This window comes from Chlamydomonas reinhardtii, chromosome 3, assembly GCF_000002595.2.
Source record: "Chlamydomonas reinhardtii strain CC-503 cw92 mt+ chromosome 3, whole genome shotgun sequence".
Taxonomy (NCBI): domain Eukaryota; kingdom Viridiplantae; phylum Chlorophyta; class Chlorophyceae; order Chlamydomonadales; family Chlamydomonadaceae; genus Chlamydomonas; species Chlamydomonas reinhardtii.
This window is the reverse complement of record NC_057006.1, coordinates 5,660,137-5,680,056: the sequence shown is the minus strand read 5'-3', so window position 1 is coordinate 5,680,056 and position 19,920 is coordinate 5,660,137. Positions and strand designations below refer to the sequence as shown.

The following is a 19,920-nucleotide window of genomic DNA, read 5'->3' as shown; positions in this document are numbered from 1 at the left end:
GCGGCAAAAGCTGACATTTGCGCAAATACAGTAGTTGTTACGTGTATCTGCTAGTCAGGTATAAAAACGTGAAGCCATTACGTTTGTTGAAAGAGTTTGCACGTTCGCGAGAGTAATCGACATCTCTCGCTCGCCCAGCCTGCACGAGGCCGCGAATGGCCTTTCAAGGCGTGCGCGGCTCGGCGCGGCCGGTCGGGGGCTCCGTCGAGCTCGCGCACGAGCCAGTGGCCCGGCGAGCAGTGGGCTGCCGGAGGTGCCGTCGACTGGTGGTTGCGCAGGCCACACCGCAGGGCCTGGTGCCCAAGCCCAGGGCGCCGGCCAGCGCCCCCGGCGGCCCTGCCTCTAGGCCCGGTCAATCCGGTCAACGCCTTGTGCTGACGGAGCTGCTGGGCGGCCAGGAGCGCGACCTGCTGCCGCCACCTTCCATGACGCCGTACGGGTCCGCCAGCAGCACCAGCAGCACCGACAGCGACTACAGCGCGCCCCCCTCCCCAGCAGGCCCAGACGGCAGCGGCCGGGCCCGCGGCGGCGGTCCAGCGCTTCTGAACCTCCGGGAGCTGTTCCTGCCGCCCGGCTACCCCCAGACCGTCACACCCGACTACCTGTCCTACCAGCTGTGGTGGGTGCGCGTTGAGAAGGGCTGCAGCCAGCAGCAGCTATGACAGGGCCCGCGTGTGGCCCTGGGGAAGGGCTGGGAGGCGTGGCCGTGGCCCGCAACATTGCTAGCACGGCTCCAAGGCCTCCATGGCACCTAGCTTATGCAGCGGGCCGGCTTAGCGTCTTCCCTGTCGCTGATGTGCCTTCATCGCTGTTCCTCCTTCCCAGCCATCCGCACCCAAACGCCACTTTCATACACACACACACACACACACACTCTCTCTCTCTCTCTCTCTTTGCTGCATCGCATACTCTGTCTTTGCGCATTGTTTTCCTTGTGCTCTGTAACACAGACACACACACACACACACACACACACACACAAATATACTCTCACGGGCGGGCTTCGTTTCGTTTTTTTCCACATATACGCGCGCGCCACAGCCGAATCCCCCGCCCTCAACCCCGCCTCCCGCCTCCCGGCTCCCGCCTCCGCCCCCGCTCCAGGTCTGTGCCGACCCACATCACGGGGCACCTGAGCCACGCGCTGGTGACCAGCTCGCTGCTGTCGGCGGTGGGCGTGAGCGCGGGCCCCGCCGCCACCGTGGCGCTGTCGGCCTCCATCAAGTGGATCGTCAAGGACGGCGTGGGCGCTCTGGGGCGGCTCATTGTGGGCAGGTGGGCAGTGGGAGGAGGGGAGGGAGGGAGGGAGGGCCATCAGCTAGGTGCTTGGAGATCGTGGCCATTACGGATGTTATGGCGGCCTATCCCGCCCCAGCACCAAGACCTGTATTGTATTGCAACGGCCCGAGGTGCCTCTCCACCACCAAGGTGCCTCCCTGGCCAGCACCGGTCTTCGCCACCCCACGCCAAAGTCACACACACACACACACACACACACACACACACACACACACACACACACACACACACACACACACACACACACACACACACACACCCAACAGCCGCTTCTCCGCCGAGTTCGACGAGGACCCGCGGCGCTGGCGCATGGTGGCGGAGCTGCTGAGCACCTGCGGCATGGGGCTGGAGGTGGCCACGGTGCTGTACCCGCACTACTTCCTGCTGCTGGCCTGCAGCGGCAAGTTCGCGCAGGCGCTGGGCAAGGGCATGGGCAAGCCCGTGTTCCGGGTCATCCAGACCCACTTCGCGCGCGCGCAGAACGTGGGCGCGGTGGCGGCGAAGGAGGAGGTGTGGGAGGTGACGGCGCAGATGGCGGGGCTGGCGGCCAGTGTGGCGGTGCTGCGCGCGCTGGAGGCGTCAGGTGCGGGGCAGCGGCAGGGCCGCGGGAGCGCGGGTGCATGCGTGGCGGGTGTGGGCCCTGTGGGACGCTGCAAGGCGAAGCCCATACCATGCTACATGCTTTCCGTGCGATCCTTTGACGGTGAAGAAATGGCAGTTGACCAGTCTGCGAGGCGAGCGAGGCAATCAAGGAGGGGGGCAGCATACCGCCCTTTCGTGTTGATATGATACGCCGTGTTATACCGAAGAACCCGCCCACTCAGCACAGCCGCCCTCCCGCTTTCCTCTGCCCCTCGCTCCAACTCATTGAACCAGGCGCTGCGGACGGCGTGGTGGGCACGTGGGCGGCCATCCAGGCGGTGCACGTGGCGCTGCGCTACCGCGCCCTGGCCACGCTGCGGTTCCCCTCGCTGTCGCTCAAGCGGGCGGCCATCCTCGCCGCCGCGCATGTGCGGGCGGGCGCCGCGGGCGGCGCCGTGCAGCTGCCGGGCGTGGAGGCCGTGAACGCGGAGGAGGGCTCGCTGGCGTCGGTGCTAAGTGCGGACCCGCCGGAGGGCCCGCGGCTGCGGCTGGGGTGCAGCGTGGCGGAGGCGTTTGGCGGCGTGGTGCCGGGCGAGGTCGTGCTGAGGGCGTACGCGGAGGCGTATGCGGCGGAGGGCTACTGGCTGGTGTGGGCGCCGGAGGAGGGGGTGACGCGCGTGGTGTTGAAGGAGCGTGCGGGCTCGCGCGACGTGCTGCGCGCGGTGTGGCAGGCGGCGTGGCTGGAGGCGCGCTGTGGGCGGGCGGGCCTTGGGGCGCGGGAGGGCGGTGCAGGGGCGGCAGAGGGAGCACGCAGCGTCAGCAGCGGGAGCAGGAGTGGAGCTTTGGTGAGCGTTAGTGGGCAGGAGTGGAGGGTGGGGGCGGAGGCGGCAGGGGACTTGGTGGCGGGGCAGGGGCCGTTGCTGGCTGTGGTGTGTGAGAGCCTGGCGGCGCTGGAGGAGGGGTTTGACGGGTTCGTGTCGGCGTGCGAGCGGGCGGGCTGGGAGGCGGGCGTGGTGCACATCAAGACCGGGCGCTCGCGGTTGAGAGAAGGGGAGGCGCAAGCGTGACGGCTCCACTAGCAACGCGGAGGGTGCGGGACGTGCAAGGTGCGACGTGAAGGGAGCGGTGGTGTCGGTGGTTAGAAAGCAATTGCGTCGGGAACACGGCTTCTGTAATGGAAGCACACCACGCTTGACAATCGACGCATGCGATACACCCGGTATTCGCTCCGTGCTGGAATCATCGGCGCCGATTGCACACGTAGAATCGTTTGCGCGTGGGAGCGGTTAGCACAGCCGTTGACTGACACCCGCGCGAACAGGTCAGAGAGGGCGAATGGCGGCACTTCGGCCTTCAGCTACGCGGCACTGCGCAACAATGCTTGTTGAGGCAATTTGAGGCATTTGTGGCACTTATTGAGATATCCAATAGGTCTCCAGTTGAGGGACGTGGTGTGTGCGGCTGGTCGGCGGCCGCCCCTCGTCTTTACTCCTTACGAGGGGTGTGTGGCGGTGTAACATGGCGGCAAGTTCGGACCCGTCTGTGAGCACAGACCGCCCGTTCCACCCCAAAATCTCAGCAGCCTCAACGGCAACGCCACAAGCAACGGCAGCAATAGCAGCAGGGGCCGGCGGGCCAGGGCCGGGACTGGGACCGGGGCCGGGGCCGTGCAAGCCCTTCCTGCCAAAACGGCAACGCACTGCAGCGCGGCCCGCGCCCCCGTCAATGTGGCTTTCCCGGCTGCGCCCACGCACAGGCACTCGGTGTTGCGCGGCGGGGCGGCTGGTGGTGCCGCACAACAGCACCGGCTGTGACCCTACTGAGATAAGACATGGGAGGTGGAGCAGGCCCAGGCCGCCGCCGGATGCAAGCGAGCTGCCAGCAGCGGGTGCTGCTGTTGCTGGTGGCCTTTAGCCTGCCGGCCATGCATGCTCAACGCCGGCTGCAGCCGGTCCGTGGTGGCAGACGTCGCTCAGGGCGTCAGCATTGAGCCGGCGGGGGCAAGCAGGGGTCAGTACCACGGGTCACGGCGCATGGAGTGGGGGTAAAGTAGGGTAAAGCAGCGCAACAAAGCCCCACACGTGCCAAACTCGCCTCAAGCTCATTTGGCCTTACAGTGAACTCAAGTATACCGAAGTATACCGAACTCAATCCGAATTGCGTGGGTGACAAGCCAGGAGCTCGGAGCCTCTGACGGCGAGCCATGCAGGAGCTTAAAGCCTGGCTGCAGCGGCAACTGGGGCCGCCCCTGTTCGAAAAGCTCTCCGAGGGGGATATCGCCGCGCTGCACCTGGCGGGGTATGACGGAGAGCTGCTCGGCTGCGCGTCCAGGGAAAGCCTGCTGCAACTGAAGCTGACCCTACCAGTCGTCGACATGCTGCTTGCAAAATGCGGTACGTCTTTGCCTTCTTCGCTCTTAAGCCAGGGTGGGTTGCTTGACATGCCGCGTGTCTGCGGTGCTGCCGCGCTTGCCGTGTCGGCAGCTCTCGGGCCGACCTACTTGTCCTCGAGTCAGCACCCCCACGCACCCGTATGCACACGCGTGCGCACATTCGGCAGCGCGGCGCCCGTGCAGCGGCGGCGTGCGGCGGCGTTCCAGCCGCTGCATGTGTGTGTGCCGATGTGAGCGCTTCCATGTTGTGCAGGCGCGCGGCCGCGGCCGCTGGGCCGGGAGAGCACGGCATCTGACGGCGGCACCGACGCCGCGGGTGAGTTGTTGTCTACTGGTGACGTGGCGCCGCACCCTGAAGTGAATCCTTCCTGCGCGCCCCCGCCGTAATAAAGGCCCCTGCTGAGCCCCCCCCCCCAAATTCAAGCACAGCTTAACAGCCCTCCCTGCGCACGCTCCTGCCCCTCCTGCCCCTCCTGCGCATGTGCCCGCACCCAGCCAATGCCGAGCCGCCACCCACGTTCGCGTCAATGGCGAGTTACACCTCGAGGTTCGCGGCCCACATTCCGACACCGAGTGGCAAGGCGGCGGCCACGGTGGTCGGACGCCGACACCTGGCGACGTACGCACACGGCGCGCATTCGAGCTGGACGCTGGGGCAGAAGATGCAGGTACGGTGCGGTGCGGCACGCACGATGTATGGGGAGGCACCGTGTGCACGAGAACGAGTAGGGATGGTCATGCTCCTGCTGCTGCCGCCTTTGAATTCTTCCGACCCCTAGCCGGATGCCTGAGCAGTTCGTCCTGGCTGCTGTAACCCTCCGACGCACGCACGACGAATGCGCTTCCCGCCGCCGCCGGGGGCCCAGTCCCACACTCCCACTACCGTACTCAAGGTGCAAAGCAAGTTGCACCGTGCTGTGTCCTGTCTGCAGGTCGCTGTGCACAGCCCGTACGCGGACCGCAGGCAGCACGTGGAGGCGGAGGTGGTGTACAAATCCGTGCGTATCGACCTCGTCCTCCTAGAGGTGATGATTCATCATGGATGGATGCGTCATGCGTGAGCGTGACTGCGCGCGTGAGCGAACACTCGAACAGCTTACCATGTGTGCAGCAGGCAGTCCGCGGACATTCCACAAACCCCAGCCACGTCGACCCATTCCGCGCTGCCGCCATACATGCCGTAGTCCCTGCCGTACGTGCTGCGCTGCGATGATGCAATGCCATGTGGGGAATTTTGTGACCTGCTGCTGCTTCTACTCATATGCATGCGTGTGCCGTGTTTGTGTTTGTGTGCGTGTGCGTGTGTGTGTATATATGTGTGTGTGTGTGTGTGTGTGTGTGTGTGTGTCGCACGCAGGTGCAGCAGGACTTGCCGTGCCCTGAGCTGGAGGCTGGGACCCCGGCGGGCGACACATTCATCATCCACGGCCAGCTGTCACCGCACCCTGCACTCCGGGAGAACTATGACAACACGTGCGTGTGCCATGGCTGGGTGGCGGCGACGTCGCCGGATAACCGGTCCCACATCCGCGGCCACAGCAGCTCGGGTGGCGCTGACTCGGAGGGCGGCGGCTGCTTTGACGTGGCCACTGGCCGGCTGTTTGCGATTGCGATGGCAGCTATTTCCGGCAGCAATGCTGTCACCATGCTGCCTGTGATTGTGATTGTGCCCATCTTGGCGGGCCTGCGATCAGCGCCGGAGGCGTCGTGAGCGAGTGCTTGCGCCGGGATATATAGATTGATCACTGCGGCAGCGGTGGGGAGGAGTGACGTTTGCAACGGATGAACCTATGGCGTACTGACGGTATGGTGGGGGGCCCGATGTCACATGTCGCAATCATGCCAACATGTGTATGCCGGCGAGGGCTGTGTGCGAGGTGTTGCGTGTTGCGTGGCAGATTGTTGCTGATTTGATGGCCAGGACGGGCTTAAGGGAGGCGGGCGGAGGGTAAGCTGCAGCAGCCCCCAGCCCTCAGCAATAGCAACGGGAACATGCTGTAAGAGTAAGCTGTGAGAGTAAGGGATGGCAAATTGTTGTTCAAGTGTTTGCCGCGCCCGCGGCTCCAAGCATTGTGCATGTGTGTGTGTGTCCAGGCATATAGACAGCTACTTTGCGCACTGGTCCCTGCACGTGTGTGTGATGCTTGCAAGGCTTGCGCCGCCCGGTTGCCGGTGATCCCGTCCGAGATAGTCAGGGTTATATCCCGCGTGTCCTTCGTTACAGTCACCCGCCACGAGTGGCCGTTGTAAGTTGGCCCACTCATGGCCAAATCCCGCGCTCCAAGCCTTGTAACAACGTCAGCCTCGGTAGGCAACGGCTCACCCACCAGCGCCAGCCTCCTCATCCAGCAGTCAGTGCCGCCGCCGCCCCTGCGCCGCACACCCAGCCCTAGCCCCTTACGCCTTGCGCGCCAACGACGCCAACGCCCAAACCAACACCAGCTGGAGCGCCTGGGTTACAGCACGCACACTTACACACGAGACGCGCCTGCCCAGCACCAGCACCAGCACCAGCACCAGCACCAGCACCAGTACCAGTACCAGCACCAGCACCAGCACCAGCACCAGCACCGGCACCAGCACCAGCGCGTCCTCAGCCCTTGTCGCCAGCAGCTTCGCCGCCAGGCCGTGCCGCGTGCAGGTGACCAGCCCCACCACCTCCACCCCCACCCCCGCCCCCACTTCCGCCCACCCCTCCACCTCCGGCCCCACCTCCACCGGCCCCAGCGCCCGCCGCGCCCGCCGGCGCTGCGAGCTCTGCCAGCAGGTGCTGCTCCCGGTTGCTCAGCGGCGGCGTGAAGGCGGCTGCGCCCAGCGCCTCCGCGGCGACGGCGAACTCTCGCAGCAGCGCCGCCGCCGCCTCGTTGCGGACATTGCTGGCGCGCACGCCCGCCGCCAGCAGCAGTCGCAGCAGCGCGCCGGCAAAGTCTGGGCTGTAGGGCGGCCCGAAGCAGCCCAGCACCTGGAGCAGCGGGCGGGCGGGCGGGCGGAGGGGCGGGAGGTTGGGGCAAGTGTGGCCGTTGATGCAAGGCGGAGGCGTGCGGTTGGGAGGGGGAAGCAGCAGGGAGTACGGGGGTACGGAGTAGAGGATACGGGGCAGCGTTCATAAAGTGGCAGTGGCCGTGCGCGGCGCCTCTAGCAGCAGCACATTCCCTACGTCCAAGTCCACGTGCACATATACATACAGCATCTTGTGCTTTGTGCGGTTTCAGCTCGCACACGCCTACAGCCCCAAAGAAAGAGGCGATTGATGCAGGGCCGGGCAGTCCAGGCGCGCACACGCACCTGCAGCACAAAGAACCGCAGCAGGGCCGGGTCCACCGCCCCCTGCCGGCTCCACGCCTCCACCACCTCCATGGTCTCCTTGATCACACCCTGCGACGCCGCCGCCACAGACGCAGCCTGCGCCGCCGCCGCCGTCGCCACCGCCGCAGCGCTCCCGCCCGCCAGTGCCTGCGCAGCCGACCCGCCCGCCCGCCCATCCTCCTTCTCCCGCTCCTTCTCCGCCGCCGCTGCCTCCTTTGCCTTCTCCGCCTCGGCCGCCGCCGCCGCCGCCGCGGCCGCGGCCTCGCGCATGAGTATGACACAACCATCCAACAGCAGCCGGCAGTGCTCGGCCTGTCCCGCCCGGTGCAGCTCTGCCAGCGCCGTCGCCCACACCGGCAGCACCTTGGGCGCCAGGCCGGGCTGTGACGTGGCCACCAGCAGGCTCAGCCGCACCAGCGCCGGCACCGCGCCCGCCACGGCGCCCGCGTCCTCGTAGAAGCCGGGCGAGCCCAGCTGGCAGGTGACGGCGTGCAGCAGGCCCGCCGCCACCACTGGCAGCCGCGACACCTGCCGGGGCGCCCGGGGAGGGGAGTTACATTCATGATTATTTAAGAAGTGAAGGCGTAGGGAGGGGGGGGCGGGAGGCGAGCTCGGCGAACAGTTCGTGAGGGCATACGGTAGCTCAGATGCTACACACAACCCCAGGTGGGCACGCCCGGGTCAAACCCGCCACGGAAGGACACGCCACCTGCAATATGCCGCACGTACGCGCACCTTCCTCGCCATTGCCAAGTCGTCGTCTGTGAAGCGGCCCGCCCCGCCACCGCCACCGCCACCGCCGCCACCACCGCCACCGCCGCCCGGCCCTGGCCCGCCGCCGCCGCCTGGCCCCCCGGGCGCCTGCGCTCGCGCCAGCAACCCCACCGCCCACTGCAACGCCTGCGTCGTCTCGGCAATCCGCTCCTGCGCCGCCTGCTCCTGCGCCTCATCCGCCTCTGCCTCCGCAGCGTCTGTCGCTGAGCCCGCACGCGCCTCTTGCGAGGTGGACGCACCGCCTCCTCCTTCACCTCTGCCTCCTCCGCCGCCTCCTCCGCCTCCGCCTCCTCCGCCTCCGCCGCTGCCCCTGCTGGCTCCCCTGCTGGCTCCCCCTTCACTGGGTCGCGGCCGTGTGCATGTGGCTCGCGCCAGCAGGTCGGCGGCGGCCGTCAGCTGCTGCGAGCTGGGCGGCCGGTTGGGCGTGAAGATGCCTGGAGCGGAGGGGACCGGGCGAGCAAAGGCGCGGGAGATGGTGGGCATCAATGCAAGGGCCGCAGGTATAGGCGGCGCGGGTGCAGGGCAAGGTCAAAGGTGCTGCGTCCTCTCAGCTGAACGCCGCAAAGCGCCAGTCACATACACACACATACACGTGTACACATACACACACTCAGACGTGCACGCCGTCCGGTTGCTCTCTTACTTGTGAGCAGCGCCTGTACCAGGCGCGGGTGCTGCAGCGGCGCCGGCGACATGTACGGCGCCTCCTCCCCGCCATCCCCGCCATCCCCGCCATCCCCTCCATCTCCACCGCCGCCGCCGCCGCCGTCCACCTGCATCTGCTCCTCCTCCTCCCCTCCACCACCATCACCACCATCACCCCCACCACCTCCGACACCGCCGGCCCCGCCGCTGAGCTCGCTGTGCCGCCTCTTGAGCCCCCGCTGCTGCTGCTGCTGCTGCTGCTGCTGCTGCGGGCTGCGGTACAGGCTGTACAGGCGCAGCGTGTCGGCATGGCTGGGTCCCTCCGGCCCCGCCTGCAGCATGCGGCCGATCAGGTGCGCCGCCTCCAGCTGGGCGGCCGGGCAGCCGGGAGGCAGATACAGCTTCTGAGGGCGGCGGCAGGGGGGCGGGGGCGGGGGGGGGGCGGGTGGAGTGGGTACGGAGTGGTACGGAGTCGTGGGCAGCCACAGTCCGCACTCGCAAGCGCACTCGCCGCAGCGGACAGTCGTCGCCCCTGGAGGCCCTCCCGCCATCGCTTCGGCCCCCATCCCATAAGTATTTTCGCTTGCAACCTGTGCTCCGCTCGTTTTAGGTTGGTTGGTTGGCTGGTATCTACAACCCCCCACCCACCCACCCACCCACACACACACACCCTATGCTTTCACTTTTGCCTATAGGTGAGCTCGACTACGACCAGCGGGCGGGAATCCGAGAATTAGACGTGCTGAGTAAACGTTGTTTAGCGCGCCCTGGGTGCGGAGCATGGACGCATACAGGTGCATCGCGGGGTCAGGCCGAATGGTCGCCCGTGGGGTTCCAGGCTTATCGCGGGTAAGTATGACTACCTGGGTCACGACAGTCACGCAACGCTCGGTAAAATGGTGGGTATCGGTAAGTAACTCCGGCGTCGTCTGGGCGGGCTTTCGTTTCGTTTTTTAACACGCCCCTACAACGCCGCACCTGCATGCCCCACACCGCGCTCGCGGGCGCCGCCGCCGCCACCGCGGCCTCCAGCGCCTGTGCCGCCGCCAGCAGCGCCTGCCCTCCCGGCTGCCGGCCCAGGTGGTGCAGCAGGTGCTGCACGTGTAGGTAGGTGTGCTGCGAGTGCTCGCAGCTGTCCCGGAGCTCGGAGACGAGGCCCGACACCTCGGCCTGCGCGCGCGACACACCGGCGCCGTCGCCGGCGGCCTCCGCGGCGGCGGCCCTGCAGCGGCACGGCGGGGTTGGGCAAGGAGGTCACGTGTGCGTGTGTACACGTGTGTGTGTGTGTGTGTGTGTGTGTTTGTGTGTGTCGTGCAGAGCAAACCACTAGGATTACATGCACATGTTCGTGCGTGTGTGCATGTGTGCCTATTTGGGAAGGGTTCCACATTTACGGTACGTGAGCGTGCGCGTGCATGTCGCCGCAGTGTGCGCGCGGCTGCACGACGTGTATGCAGCGGATCCATCTCCCGTAACCCACGCACCCGCCGTGCTGGCCCCGACCCCCCAGCCCTTTTACACATACAAACACACACACACACGCACACATATACACACACACACACTCATACACGCCCACGCCCACACACACATACACGCCCACACGCGCGCACCTCCTGACTGCCGCGATGAGTGCCGCCACCTTGTTGGCGAGCAGCTTGTGGAACACGGAGAAGTAGGAGGCCAGGCCGCTGCCGGCAGCCGCCACCTCGTCCTGGTAGCCCTGGGGGTGTGGGGGTGTGTGTGGGGGGGGGGAGGGGCGGTGGAGGTGGGAGGGTAAGAGGGGAGGGTGGGGTGGTTGTGGAGGTGGTTGCGCGGGTGGTGTTTGCAGTGGGGGTGGGGGTGGGGTGCTTTCGCCATTCATGGCAAAAAAGTGAAATCAGGGGGAAGTCATGGGGACCAACCCCGAGAGAAGTTATGGGCACCCGAGACCCGCAGCCAGCCATAGAGAGCAGCGGTGAAGCCCGGGAGCGGGTGGGGGCGTGCCACATGTGCCCTCTAGCTGTTACCTCCACCCCCACGCCTCCCCCCCACGCCCCACGGACTGGTTCCTTCTGGGTTTGGTTCAACGTTAACCCCCCCCCCGCCTCCCCTCCCCCTGCTCCCCCCTCACGTTCTTCATGATGCGCTGTATGGCGAAGTTGAGCAGCAGGCTGTTGCGGTGCTGCGAGCTCAGCTCGTAGATCAGCTTGCGGCCACGCGGGTCGCCCAGCAGCCCGTCAAGCCACGGCAGCACCTGCGGAGGCGGGGGCCGGGGGGGCGGAGGCCGGGGGGGGGCGGCGTGTTGGGTGCATGGCGCCGCACGTGTGTGTAGGTGGGGACAGGCCATGGGCCCGTGCACGATGTATGTGCATATGTATGTGTACGTGACGACACATGCACACGTACACGCACACGCACACGCACACGGCCTCCTGCCCGCGGCGCCCCACCCCGGGTACACGTGCCGCCCGCACCCACCTGGGCTCGGGTGGCGGCGGAGCTGAACACGCCGATGAACTTGTCCGGCTCAAACTTGGACTTGACAAACTCCTGGGGGCAGGGGGATGACGTACTTCCAATCGTGAGTGACAGAAGCAGTGAGGGTGCGAGGTGGCACGGCCAGCCCAAGATGGGCCAGGGGTGAGGGGCGGGTGGGGCGGCCTCAGGGCGGGTGGGCGGGGTGCAAGAGGGGGGCAGCGAGGGGGGTGGCGAGAAGCACGCGGCAGGTGGGCCCGCCTGGCTTGAGGCGGTCGTGAGGCCCCCAGGCGGAAGCGCGGGTGTGCCCGTGGTGGTAGCAGTAGCTGTAGCCGTGGACGCCCCGGCCTGCTGACTCCCCCGTGACTGGACTGTGCTCACCACCTGGCCCGCCACCACCTCCAGCCATCGCCACCGCCACCATCCCCGGCGCCACCGGCCCACTGGTCATCCAATGAGCTGACACGCATGTCACAACACTGCAGCCCCGCTTCCAGGCCGCTCCCAACCACCCCAACCTGGCCCTCTGATGCACACCGCCCCCGCGGCCACCCTCCCTCCCTCCATTCCAGTCCAATCCGGTCTCCCCCGCCCCTCACACCTTGAGGTAGTGGAATTCGTCCTGTGCGGCCGCCGGCTCGTCGTCCACGTACTCCAGCCACTTCACCATCAGCATGGCCATGTGCGCGTAGCCTGGCGGGGTGGGTTCATGGGGTGAATTTATCGGTTGCGATTGCAGGCAGGGTGCAGCGGGAATGCGTTGCCCGCCGAAGCAAGATGCTTGACGCCGTGTGGTGTGGACTTGATGGAGACCCTTGCCTTCGGCTTATGGACAGGAACGCGCCGATGGCCCTTCCCATGGCCCTGGCACAACCCTATGGCAAAAGCCCCGGTTATCCCCGCCCCCCGCCTCCCCACAAGCCCCGCCCCCCCGCCAGCTTGGCCCGTTGCACAGCGCACCGACATATCCCTCCGACAGGCTCTCCAAGATGACCTCGGGCTTGCCCTGCGCCTTGATGTACTGACGCACCACATCCTTGACGTTCGGCTCCAGCACGAAGTCAGGACGCCGCAGCAACTCCTCCAGCCGCGACAGCTCCTCCGCCCCGGCCTAAAGCAGCATCGGCACAAACGCTTATTGCTGTGGTGCGCTCAGCAGCGAGCGCCCCGCAAAGCTGCGAATGCGCAAACTTGCTCACCATTTCCGCCGGCTGTCAAGAAGCTTTGCCGCACAAGTTAACTTGTTCAGGGTTTTTTATGTCATGGCTGCAAACAGTACCCGTTTTAGGTTAAGGCAGCCAAATAACCAGGCAGTGGTCCGTCCGTTTCTGTGCGCGTGTACTATGTGTTGTTTCCATGAGAAATGCTCGGTGACTATTATAGGGGTCAGGGTCTGCTCTGCCATGAGTCTGGATCGCGCCCGAGTTTTGCACGCCCCTCAGCACCCGTGCCAGCCTCCGATGTCTCAGCAAGGGCTGTACCGCTCGCAGCCTCGCACTCGACTGTGGCGGGACCATTCTTCCACCAGCTCAATGCAGGCCTTCAGCCGCCCAATTTGCAGCTGAAATTACTTTTACATTGCCATCGTCTGGCTCGGCTTTCAAGCGCCACGGCCTCACTACACCCGAGGGCCTCGGCTGTGCTCTGCATCCGTCTCATTCCTCCTCCTCCAAAGGCCGCCGCCCTACGCCTTGCTGTCGTTGTGTACAACCAGGTCGTGGTAAACCCAAGCACCCAACGCGCAAAACCACTTCATTAATGGGAATACGGTTTCCCCCGCCGCGGTTTAGACCACGGTGACAGTCCGCCACGACAAGCGAGCAGAGCTGACCCGCGGCCGCGCATGCCCCTGTCGCCAACCATGTACCATCCCTTTAAAACCATGATACCTACCATCTTCTCTTCCACCAACGGGCCGACGATACTCCACTTTCCACCATCGTCTCAAGCGCTCCCCATTCTTGGCTTGGTCTATCACCCGCATCACCAACAACACACAACCACCGCTGGTGCCACCCGGCCATTCGGCCATCCGCCCCATTCCTCGTTGCAAACGGTTGTTGCCGCAAAAGAAGCCAACGCGCGGGCCTCACGTCCCAAACTTCTCTTCAGTTACTCTTAAGCAATCGCAAGCAACAGCTGTCTTCTACAGGATCCAGAGCAGGCGCAGGGCCGCAATGTAGGGATTCCTAGAACGCACCACACCGACTTCTATCGACTTGTCCAGCATTCGACCAACGGCTCCACCCGTTAGCTACAGCCCGACGCCCTGCTCCGTACAGACTAGAGGCAGGGTAGCGACGGGCTGCCACCGCACCCTGATTAAAGTACGCATTGCCCCACGCAGGAACAAAACTTGGTGCAAAGCGCTCACTCGTGGCGCTCACTGCTTGAGGTGCACATTAAAGGTGGTCATGCTGCTTGCCTCACTGCCACACACAGTCGTTTGCTGCCACCAGTGGAAGTCACTCCGGCGCAGGACCGGACAACGATAGTTTCAGTGCAGAACAGCTTGATGATAAAATGCGCAGGATCAAAAGTTAGAGCAAATGGGCAGGGCCGCATGCAGACTGAGCCGCCGCAGTTGGAACTCTCAGCCTCGCGTGCCTTTCCTAGCAACACTCCGTGTTTGAGCAAGCAATGGTGGCAAGCCAATTAACGAAACGTGAATTGATCCTGACCTGGTGACCAGCCCCTTGTTTCTACTGGAAAGACAAACTATCCGACAAGACAAAGCAAACCGGACGAAGGCCGGCAACACACATGCCCAGCACTCTCAGCGTGGCCCAGGCCAACATGCACGCAACTTGAAACGCAATGCAAGAGATGCTGTTTGTGTATGCATCTCCACCATTCACGAGAGTAAACACGCGCATTTCCCTCTAAAACCTTGTGTGCCACCAACCCGTGCAACAAACAGCGACCTGCGCGCGCACGCGCTACATAAAATACTGGAGCCTGTGACACGAAAGGTGGTTTTCCCTCGCTGGAGCCGTGAAAAACGGAATGCCCTGCCTCAAGGCACCAGTCATGCATTCACTCACGGGACCTATGGACACAATGAGTTAATAACCCCCCGGAGTGGCGCTACACACTCCACTCCCTCCCCGGCAAACGCGCCAAGCGGCGGCATCACAAGTCACGTAGCGCTGCTGCAGTGCTGCCATTCCTGGTAACTCAAATCCTTCAGTTCAAGTCGTTCACGACTCCTTGCTGCAGTTCGTCCTGCGTCCTGTCGGCTTTGCCAACGTCGTCTGCCGAATATGCAACATCAGAGCTCGCTGTCGGCTGCTAGCCAGCTGCTTTGCCCGGCTGCAGCCGAGTGTCCATCACCTGACAGGTACGCTGGGCCCGTTGCCGGCGGCGATGTCAGCGAGGGACTGCTGCACCCACGCCGCCGCGGGGTTGCTGCATAGGCGGCTGTAGGTAGCCACGAACTCCTCCTGTCGCTTGCTCTCAACCGCGCCGCGCCGGTACTTGCGCACCTGTGGCACGGGATGCACGGGGCCACGCGGCGTTGAGTACATGTGGTGTCGCTACCCACGGACAGACCAAACTGACTTGCCACGCCCCGGCAGAAAAACGCGGCAAGGGATTGCCCGCAGTGCAGGGGCGGTCTTTGTGCGCTGCGGCGCCGCGAGCCCGCGACTCACCGTGGCAATGGCGTCGCGCGCGGATGTGCACACGTGCAGCCGCAGCAGCGTGCACGCGGCGATGACGCCGGCACGGCCCACGCCGCCCCTGCGCACATTGCCAGGCACCGAACAGGAACCATGTTTGACAACAGATCACGATCTGCTCTATGGACACTCCGCGCCGCCGCATAGCAGTCGGCTGTCATGATTCGGGTTGCTCTTCAGCACACATGTCCGTGACATCTGCGCACTCACTTGCAGTGCAGCACCACCGTCTTGCCAGCGCCGATCCGCTCCACCACCATGTCCACCAGCGCCGCCGCCTGCTGCAGGTCGGGAGGCGCCGCCATCTCTGGAGAGGGCGAGGTCCATGGGGAAGCATGGGCAGGGCGGACGCAAGGGCGGGGCAAGTAAGGCGGGCTGGTGGGAGGAGGGGGGGGTAGAGCCTGTGCCCCGAAGCACCTGCTCACGAGGACAGTACGGTCCCAGCCCCACAACCCCATGCGCGTCGCTCTACTTCCTTGGGTTCGGTTTAGTGTGGGCTGGTACCTACACCCACCCACCCACCCCACACACACACTTATGAGGACTCACCCACGATGGGCAGGTGTAGGTACTCCATGCCGTGTGCCGCCACTGCACTGGCGTAGTCCCGGACCTTGAGGTACTGCGGGCGGCGGGCGGTGGGCGGCGGGCGGCAGAGGACAGGGGAGCGACCGCTCCTTAAGAGCGCAGCTGGGCGGCAACTGTGCAGACCGCATCAATTCGAGTCCAGCTACACCCGCGCGAGCTTTGCCCTTCCTCAAACCCGCTGTCAATCCAGGCCGGGTACCACGCAGGAGCGGACAACCCATAGGTGCACAGACACCAAGTCCCTCGGTCCAGGCTCGGTGCCACCAATCCACGCTGTGCCACTGACTGGGCCCCAGGCACGCGCTCCGCCCATGCTGCCACCCACCCGCAGCTCCGCCTCAGGCAGCAGTGCCACCACTACGTCCGCGCCATGCACCTGCGACCCAACACCCAGGGAAGGGGACTCGGCAGCGTAAGCAGGTTGGCAGGCTGCCACAGCCAACATAAGGGTGTTGGCGGTTGGCCGGCCCATTGGCCTGGCCCCCTGACACAGAAGACACAGAGTCCCGACACAAGGCACAGTGCCGTACTAGCATAGCCGGACGGGAGCCGTGCTGCCGGCCATGAGCTGCCCCGGGTGCACCTGCGCCGGGCCCAAGCCCTCAGCCCAAGCCCTGCACTCTCGCCGCGGCCCGCACCTCGCGCAGGCGCTTCAGGTCCGCGCCCAAGTCCCGACAGAACAATGTTCCATCCCGTGAGAGTATGTGCTTGCCGGGGCACACGGTGAGGCCCAAACGGCTGCCTGCTGGGAAACGGGAGACGAGTCGTTGCGCGGTCAGCCGCTAGCACCCCGAGCTTGCTCGGTGTTAAAGCAGCGCCAGGCTTGCGCAGGGTGCATATGAAGAGCCCCCAATTGCTGATGTACTATATGTAACATGCAAAGAGAGCGGGGCGGTGCTGGATGCTCGCAAGGAAAGCCCAGAAACCTCGCGGGGAGACGAGGCGACGAAAATTCCTGGAAGCCCTTCAGTCTGCTCACCGGTTACCGGCGAAGTCGCTGGCGGCAGGAATGAGACTTCCAGGGGACAATTGACACTGTCGACTACCCTCCGGTGCTGGCCGTTGCCTGGGGAACCCGCAAACGGGACTGACAAAATTTTGTCTTGTCCTTTGTCGGCCTTCATCGCCGCCCCCACACCCCACCCCGACACTACCAAGGCAGCTATTTTCACCTATTTCCAAGCCCGCAAGGGCTACGGAGGTTCTCAGGCTTTCGGGTTTCGAGGCCCGCTGGGAGACTTCATATAGTCTTCATTTGAGCGTTGTTTGCACCAAAATCGTTACATAGCTATGTATGATGCAAAGATTTTAGGGGCGACACTATCGATCTGCAGGACGAGTGACTCGCTGTTGCTTCGCCGTCAGCGCGGCTGGGTGCGATGGGCAAGGAGTCCAGAGGGTTTCACGGCCCTTCAAGCTGACCTGCCTTCTCCCCCCGCCCCTCCGTCTGATTTGCCTCAACGTTGAATTAAAGCCGACGTAGAGCGCTATCCTGAGCGACGGTCAGGAAGTCCAATAAATCCTCACAATGCCAAGATGGGTTTTGCAAACGTGTGTGCGCAACCCGGGGCAATTCGCAGGTCAACGGTGGCTGATGCTTGCTGCCAACTTGCACTCTGGGGAGCCTACAGGTGGTTTTAATAGCTCTCCAGCGTCCTGAAACCCTCCCACACCGACCCTGGCCTGTCCCACCTGGTCCAACTTCCCTCTGTGCCTACATTGGGCATTAAGTCTCGGGATACAGCTCTCCTGCTGCCGATGTTTGTAACTACGAATGACGCATTGCGTCTGATTTATGCGAAAGTTAATTGACGAGTTGCATGCGAGCAGAGCCTGCTGGGGAGGGGACCTTGCTCCAGCGCAGTTGCCACCGCACACCTGCACGTAACACGCCAGGACACGCTTGTCATGCCCCTTACAGTTACAGACCACCCTCGCCAGAGGACTGTCAATGTCCAGCTGACCGGCGGGCGGCGGCATCCGAGGCGAGGCCTGGCATCCAGGGCATCCGAGACAGGGCCCGTAGGAATCCGAGGGGGTAAGGGCCCTGCCAGGGCTTCTTGTACCCCGCTTCGAAGATCGACGCCCTGCCTTGGATTGAGTGTAAGCACGTCCGCAAGCAGAGGCCAATGCAAATGTGCCTCACGCCCTTTCCTGGCGGCACATACGTGGAGGTCCGCATCGCTGCTTGAACAGCAGCTCTTGGAGTAGCGTTGTGGAACTAATGCGTACGTAGACCAGAGCGGAAGGCGGAGTGGGCTTGCAGGCGGCACGAGAGTAGGCAGTCAGTAGCGCAAGTTGCGAATTCACATGTTACCTCGTAACCGACGGTAAACGCTGTGGGTGGTCGCGCCAGCGCTGTGTCACCGTTGCACTCCGTTGCAGGCTCTGAAGTTCGGCGCCCGTGTCTAATCCCTCCCCCCCCCACACTCACACGCTTGTGTGCAGTACGTACAATGATCCTGACCGCCCGCTGAGTGCCACTAAGCCTGCGCTCAGGCGTGAAAGCGCTACCGCCTGCCTGCCTTATCCTTGCATCGGGGATTGGCACGGGGCGAGCGTTTTCTGAACTTCAAACGGCTTCGAGCATTATGGGTCGCCGTCATCTGAGTCCTACACAAAACAATGATGCTCAAGGCCAGTCCCGCTGCTCGCGCTGCTGCTCGCCCTGCTGCTCGCAACGTGCGCATGATGGCCGCGCCGGTCTCAACCCAGCTGAGCCAGGATGAGCTGAAGAAGCAGGCTGCCTGGAAGGCTGTTGAGTACGTTAAGAGCGGCATGGTGGTTGGCCTGGGCACGGGCTCGACCGCTGCGTTCGCGGTGGACCGGATCGGCCAGCTGCTGAAGGAGGGCAAGCTGCAGAACATCGTCGGTGTGCCCACCTCGATCCGCACCTACGAGCAGGCTCTGTCTCTGGGCATTCCTCTGGCCACTCTGGATGAGCAGCCCAAGCTGGACGTCGCCATCGATGGTGCCGACGAGGTGGACCCCAACCTGGACGTGGTGAAGGGCCGCGGTGGCGCTCTTCTGCGCGAAAAGATGGTGGAGATGGCCTCGGCTAAGTTTGTTTGCATCGTGGACGACTCCAAGCTGGTCGAGGGCCTGGGCGGCTCCAAGCTGGCCATGCCGGTGGAGATTGTGCAGTTCTGCCACAAGTACACCCTGCAGCGCCTGGCTAACCTGCCCGAGGTGAAGGGCTGCGAGGCTAAGCTGCGCATGAACGGCGACAAGCCCTACGTGACCGACAACAGCAACTACATCGTGGACCTGTACTTCCAGACCCCTATCAAGGATTCCCAGGCCGCCTCCAAGGCCATCCTGGGCCTGGACGGTGTCGTTGACCACGGCCTGTTCCTGGACATGGTGGACGTGTGCATCATCGCCGGCGCCACCGGCGTCACCGTGCAGGAGCGCCCCAACCCCAAGAAGCACTAAGCGGCTCGTGCACGCAGCGGCACAACACGCCGCTCACACCGTAACAGCGCGACGCTGCAGCAGCGGAGCGAAGCGGAGGGAAGCAGAGCTTTGGAGCTGCGGCGCTGGCGCTAGTGCGGGAGCTAGCGGCGGGTGAAGCGTGTGCTGGGATGTGGGTTGGTGTGTCGACACGTGTGTCTTGAGGGCTCGGGAATGGCGGCAGTCCACGGTCTTCGCAGTTCTTGCGGTCTGTTGTGCCGGCAGGATGACGCGTGACGGCCAACCCCTGCGAAGGGTGACGGACGTAGTATGGCTGTTTTGCTTGAGGGGAGCGGTTATTGAGGGCCTCCCGTTTTGTTTGGCTCCAGGTCTGTGGGGGCGGGCGGGCTCCTGGTGGTGCATCTGCGCCTGTGCGCAGGCCCAGGAGTTTTTCCTCGTACGCCTGTCGCCTGATCAGTGCTGGTTGCTGGGAAGGCATTGAGGTGCTTTTGGCGCTGAGAGCTAAACTGTTGTGAAAGAGTACGTGAGTGGAGTTGGAGCCAAGGACTGTGACCGTATGGGGCTATAAGCGCATGCGAGCAAGCAGGAAACAGACGAAGCCTGTGTGCAGGCAGGCGATTGCTGTAAGGCAAGAGTTGAATGCGCTGAGCTTAGCCCCACGAGTAACAAGGGAGCTGGGGTGGGGCGCTGCAGGGCTCGGGGGGGGGGGAGGTGAGGCCGGTGTCAGCGCTGACAGCAGGGGGTGCATGTCTGGGACTAGGAGCCCGCGCTGAGGGCAGCTGC

General features: G+C 64.4%; 5 protein-coding genes across 5 annotated transcripts; 3 read left to right on the top strand and 2 right to left on the bottom strand.

The window, feature by feature from the left end:
* Positions 1-49: 49 nt before the first annotated feature.
* CHLRE_03g187650v5 (uncharacterized protein) lies at positions 50-3,410 on the top strand. The gene is made up of 4 exons (XM_001691965.2): positions 50-619; positions 1,105-1,275; positions 1,566-1,882; positions 2,176-3,410. The coding sequence occupies exons 1-4, from the start codon at positions 156-158 to the stop codon at positions 2,946-2,948; spliced, it is 1,725 nt and encodes a 574-aa protein (XP_001692017.2). The 5' UTR covers positions 50-155; the 3' UTR covers positions 2,949-3,410.
* A 609-nt stretch (positions 3,411-4,019) lies between these two features.
* On the top strand, positions 4,020-6,286 carry CHLRE_03g187600v5 (uncharacterized protein). The gene is made up of 5 exons (XM_043061133.1): positions 4,020-4,274; positions 4,527-4,589; positions 4,769-4,941; positions 5,206-5,298; positions 5,631-6,286. Exons 1-5 carry the CDS (start codon positions 4,085-4,087, stop codon positions 5,982-5,984), a joined length of 873 nt encoding a protein of 290 aa, XP_042926262.1. The 5' UTR covers positions 4,020-4,084; the 3' UTR covers positions 5,985-6,286.
* Position 6,287: 1 nt separating this feature from the next.
* Positions 6,288-12,789, bottom strand: CHLRE_03g187550v5 (uncharacterized protein). Its single transcript, XM_043061132.1, has 11 exons — positions 12,655-12,789; positions 12,416-12,566; positions 12,057-12,148; positions 11,459-11,530; positions 11,112-11,234; positions 10,612-10,721; positions 9,977-10,220; positions 8,997-9,402; positions 8,315-8,787; positions 7,559-8,107; positions 6,288-7,235 (listed from the first exon to the last, which is right to left on the bottom strand). Exons 1-11 carry the CDS (start codon positions 12,655-12,657, stop codon positions 6,867-6,869), a joined length of 2,592 nt encoding a protein of 863 aa, XP_042926261.1. The 5' UTR covers positions 12,658-12,789; the 3' UTR covers positions 6,288-6,866.
* Positions 12,790-13,016: 227 nt separating this feature from the next.
* On the bottom strand, positions 13,017-17,239 carry CHLRE_03g187500v5 (uncharacterized protein). Its single transcript, XM_043061131.1, has 7 exons — positions 16,703-17,239; positions 16,362-16,465; positions 16,049-16,099; positions 15,685-15,757; positions 15,346-15,442; positions 15,109-15,196; positions 13,017-14,940 (listed from the first exon to the last, which is right to left on the bottom strand). The coding sequence occupies exons 1-7, from the start codon at positions 16,845-16,847 to the stop codon at positions 14,785-14,787; spliced, it is 714 nt and encodes a 237-aa protein (XP_042926260.1). The 5' UTR covers positions 16,848-17,239; the 3' UTR covers positions 13,017-14,784.
* Positions 17,240-18,269: 1,030 nt separating this feature from the next.
* Positions 18,270-19,776, top strand: CHLRE_03g187450v5 (uncharacterized protein). Its single transcript, XM_001691964.2, has one exon. It carries the CDS (start codon positions 18,349-18,351, stop codon positions 19,156-19,158), a length of 810 nt encoding a protein of 269 aa, XP_001692016.1. The 5' UTR covers positions 18,270-18,348; the 3' UTR covers positions 19,159-19,776.
* The last annotated feature ends 144 nt before the right edge of the window (positions 19,777-19,920 follow it).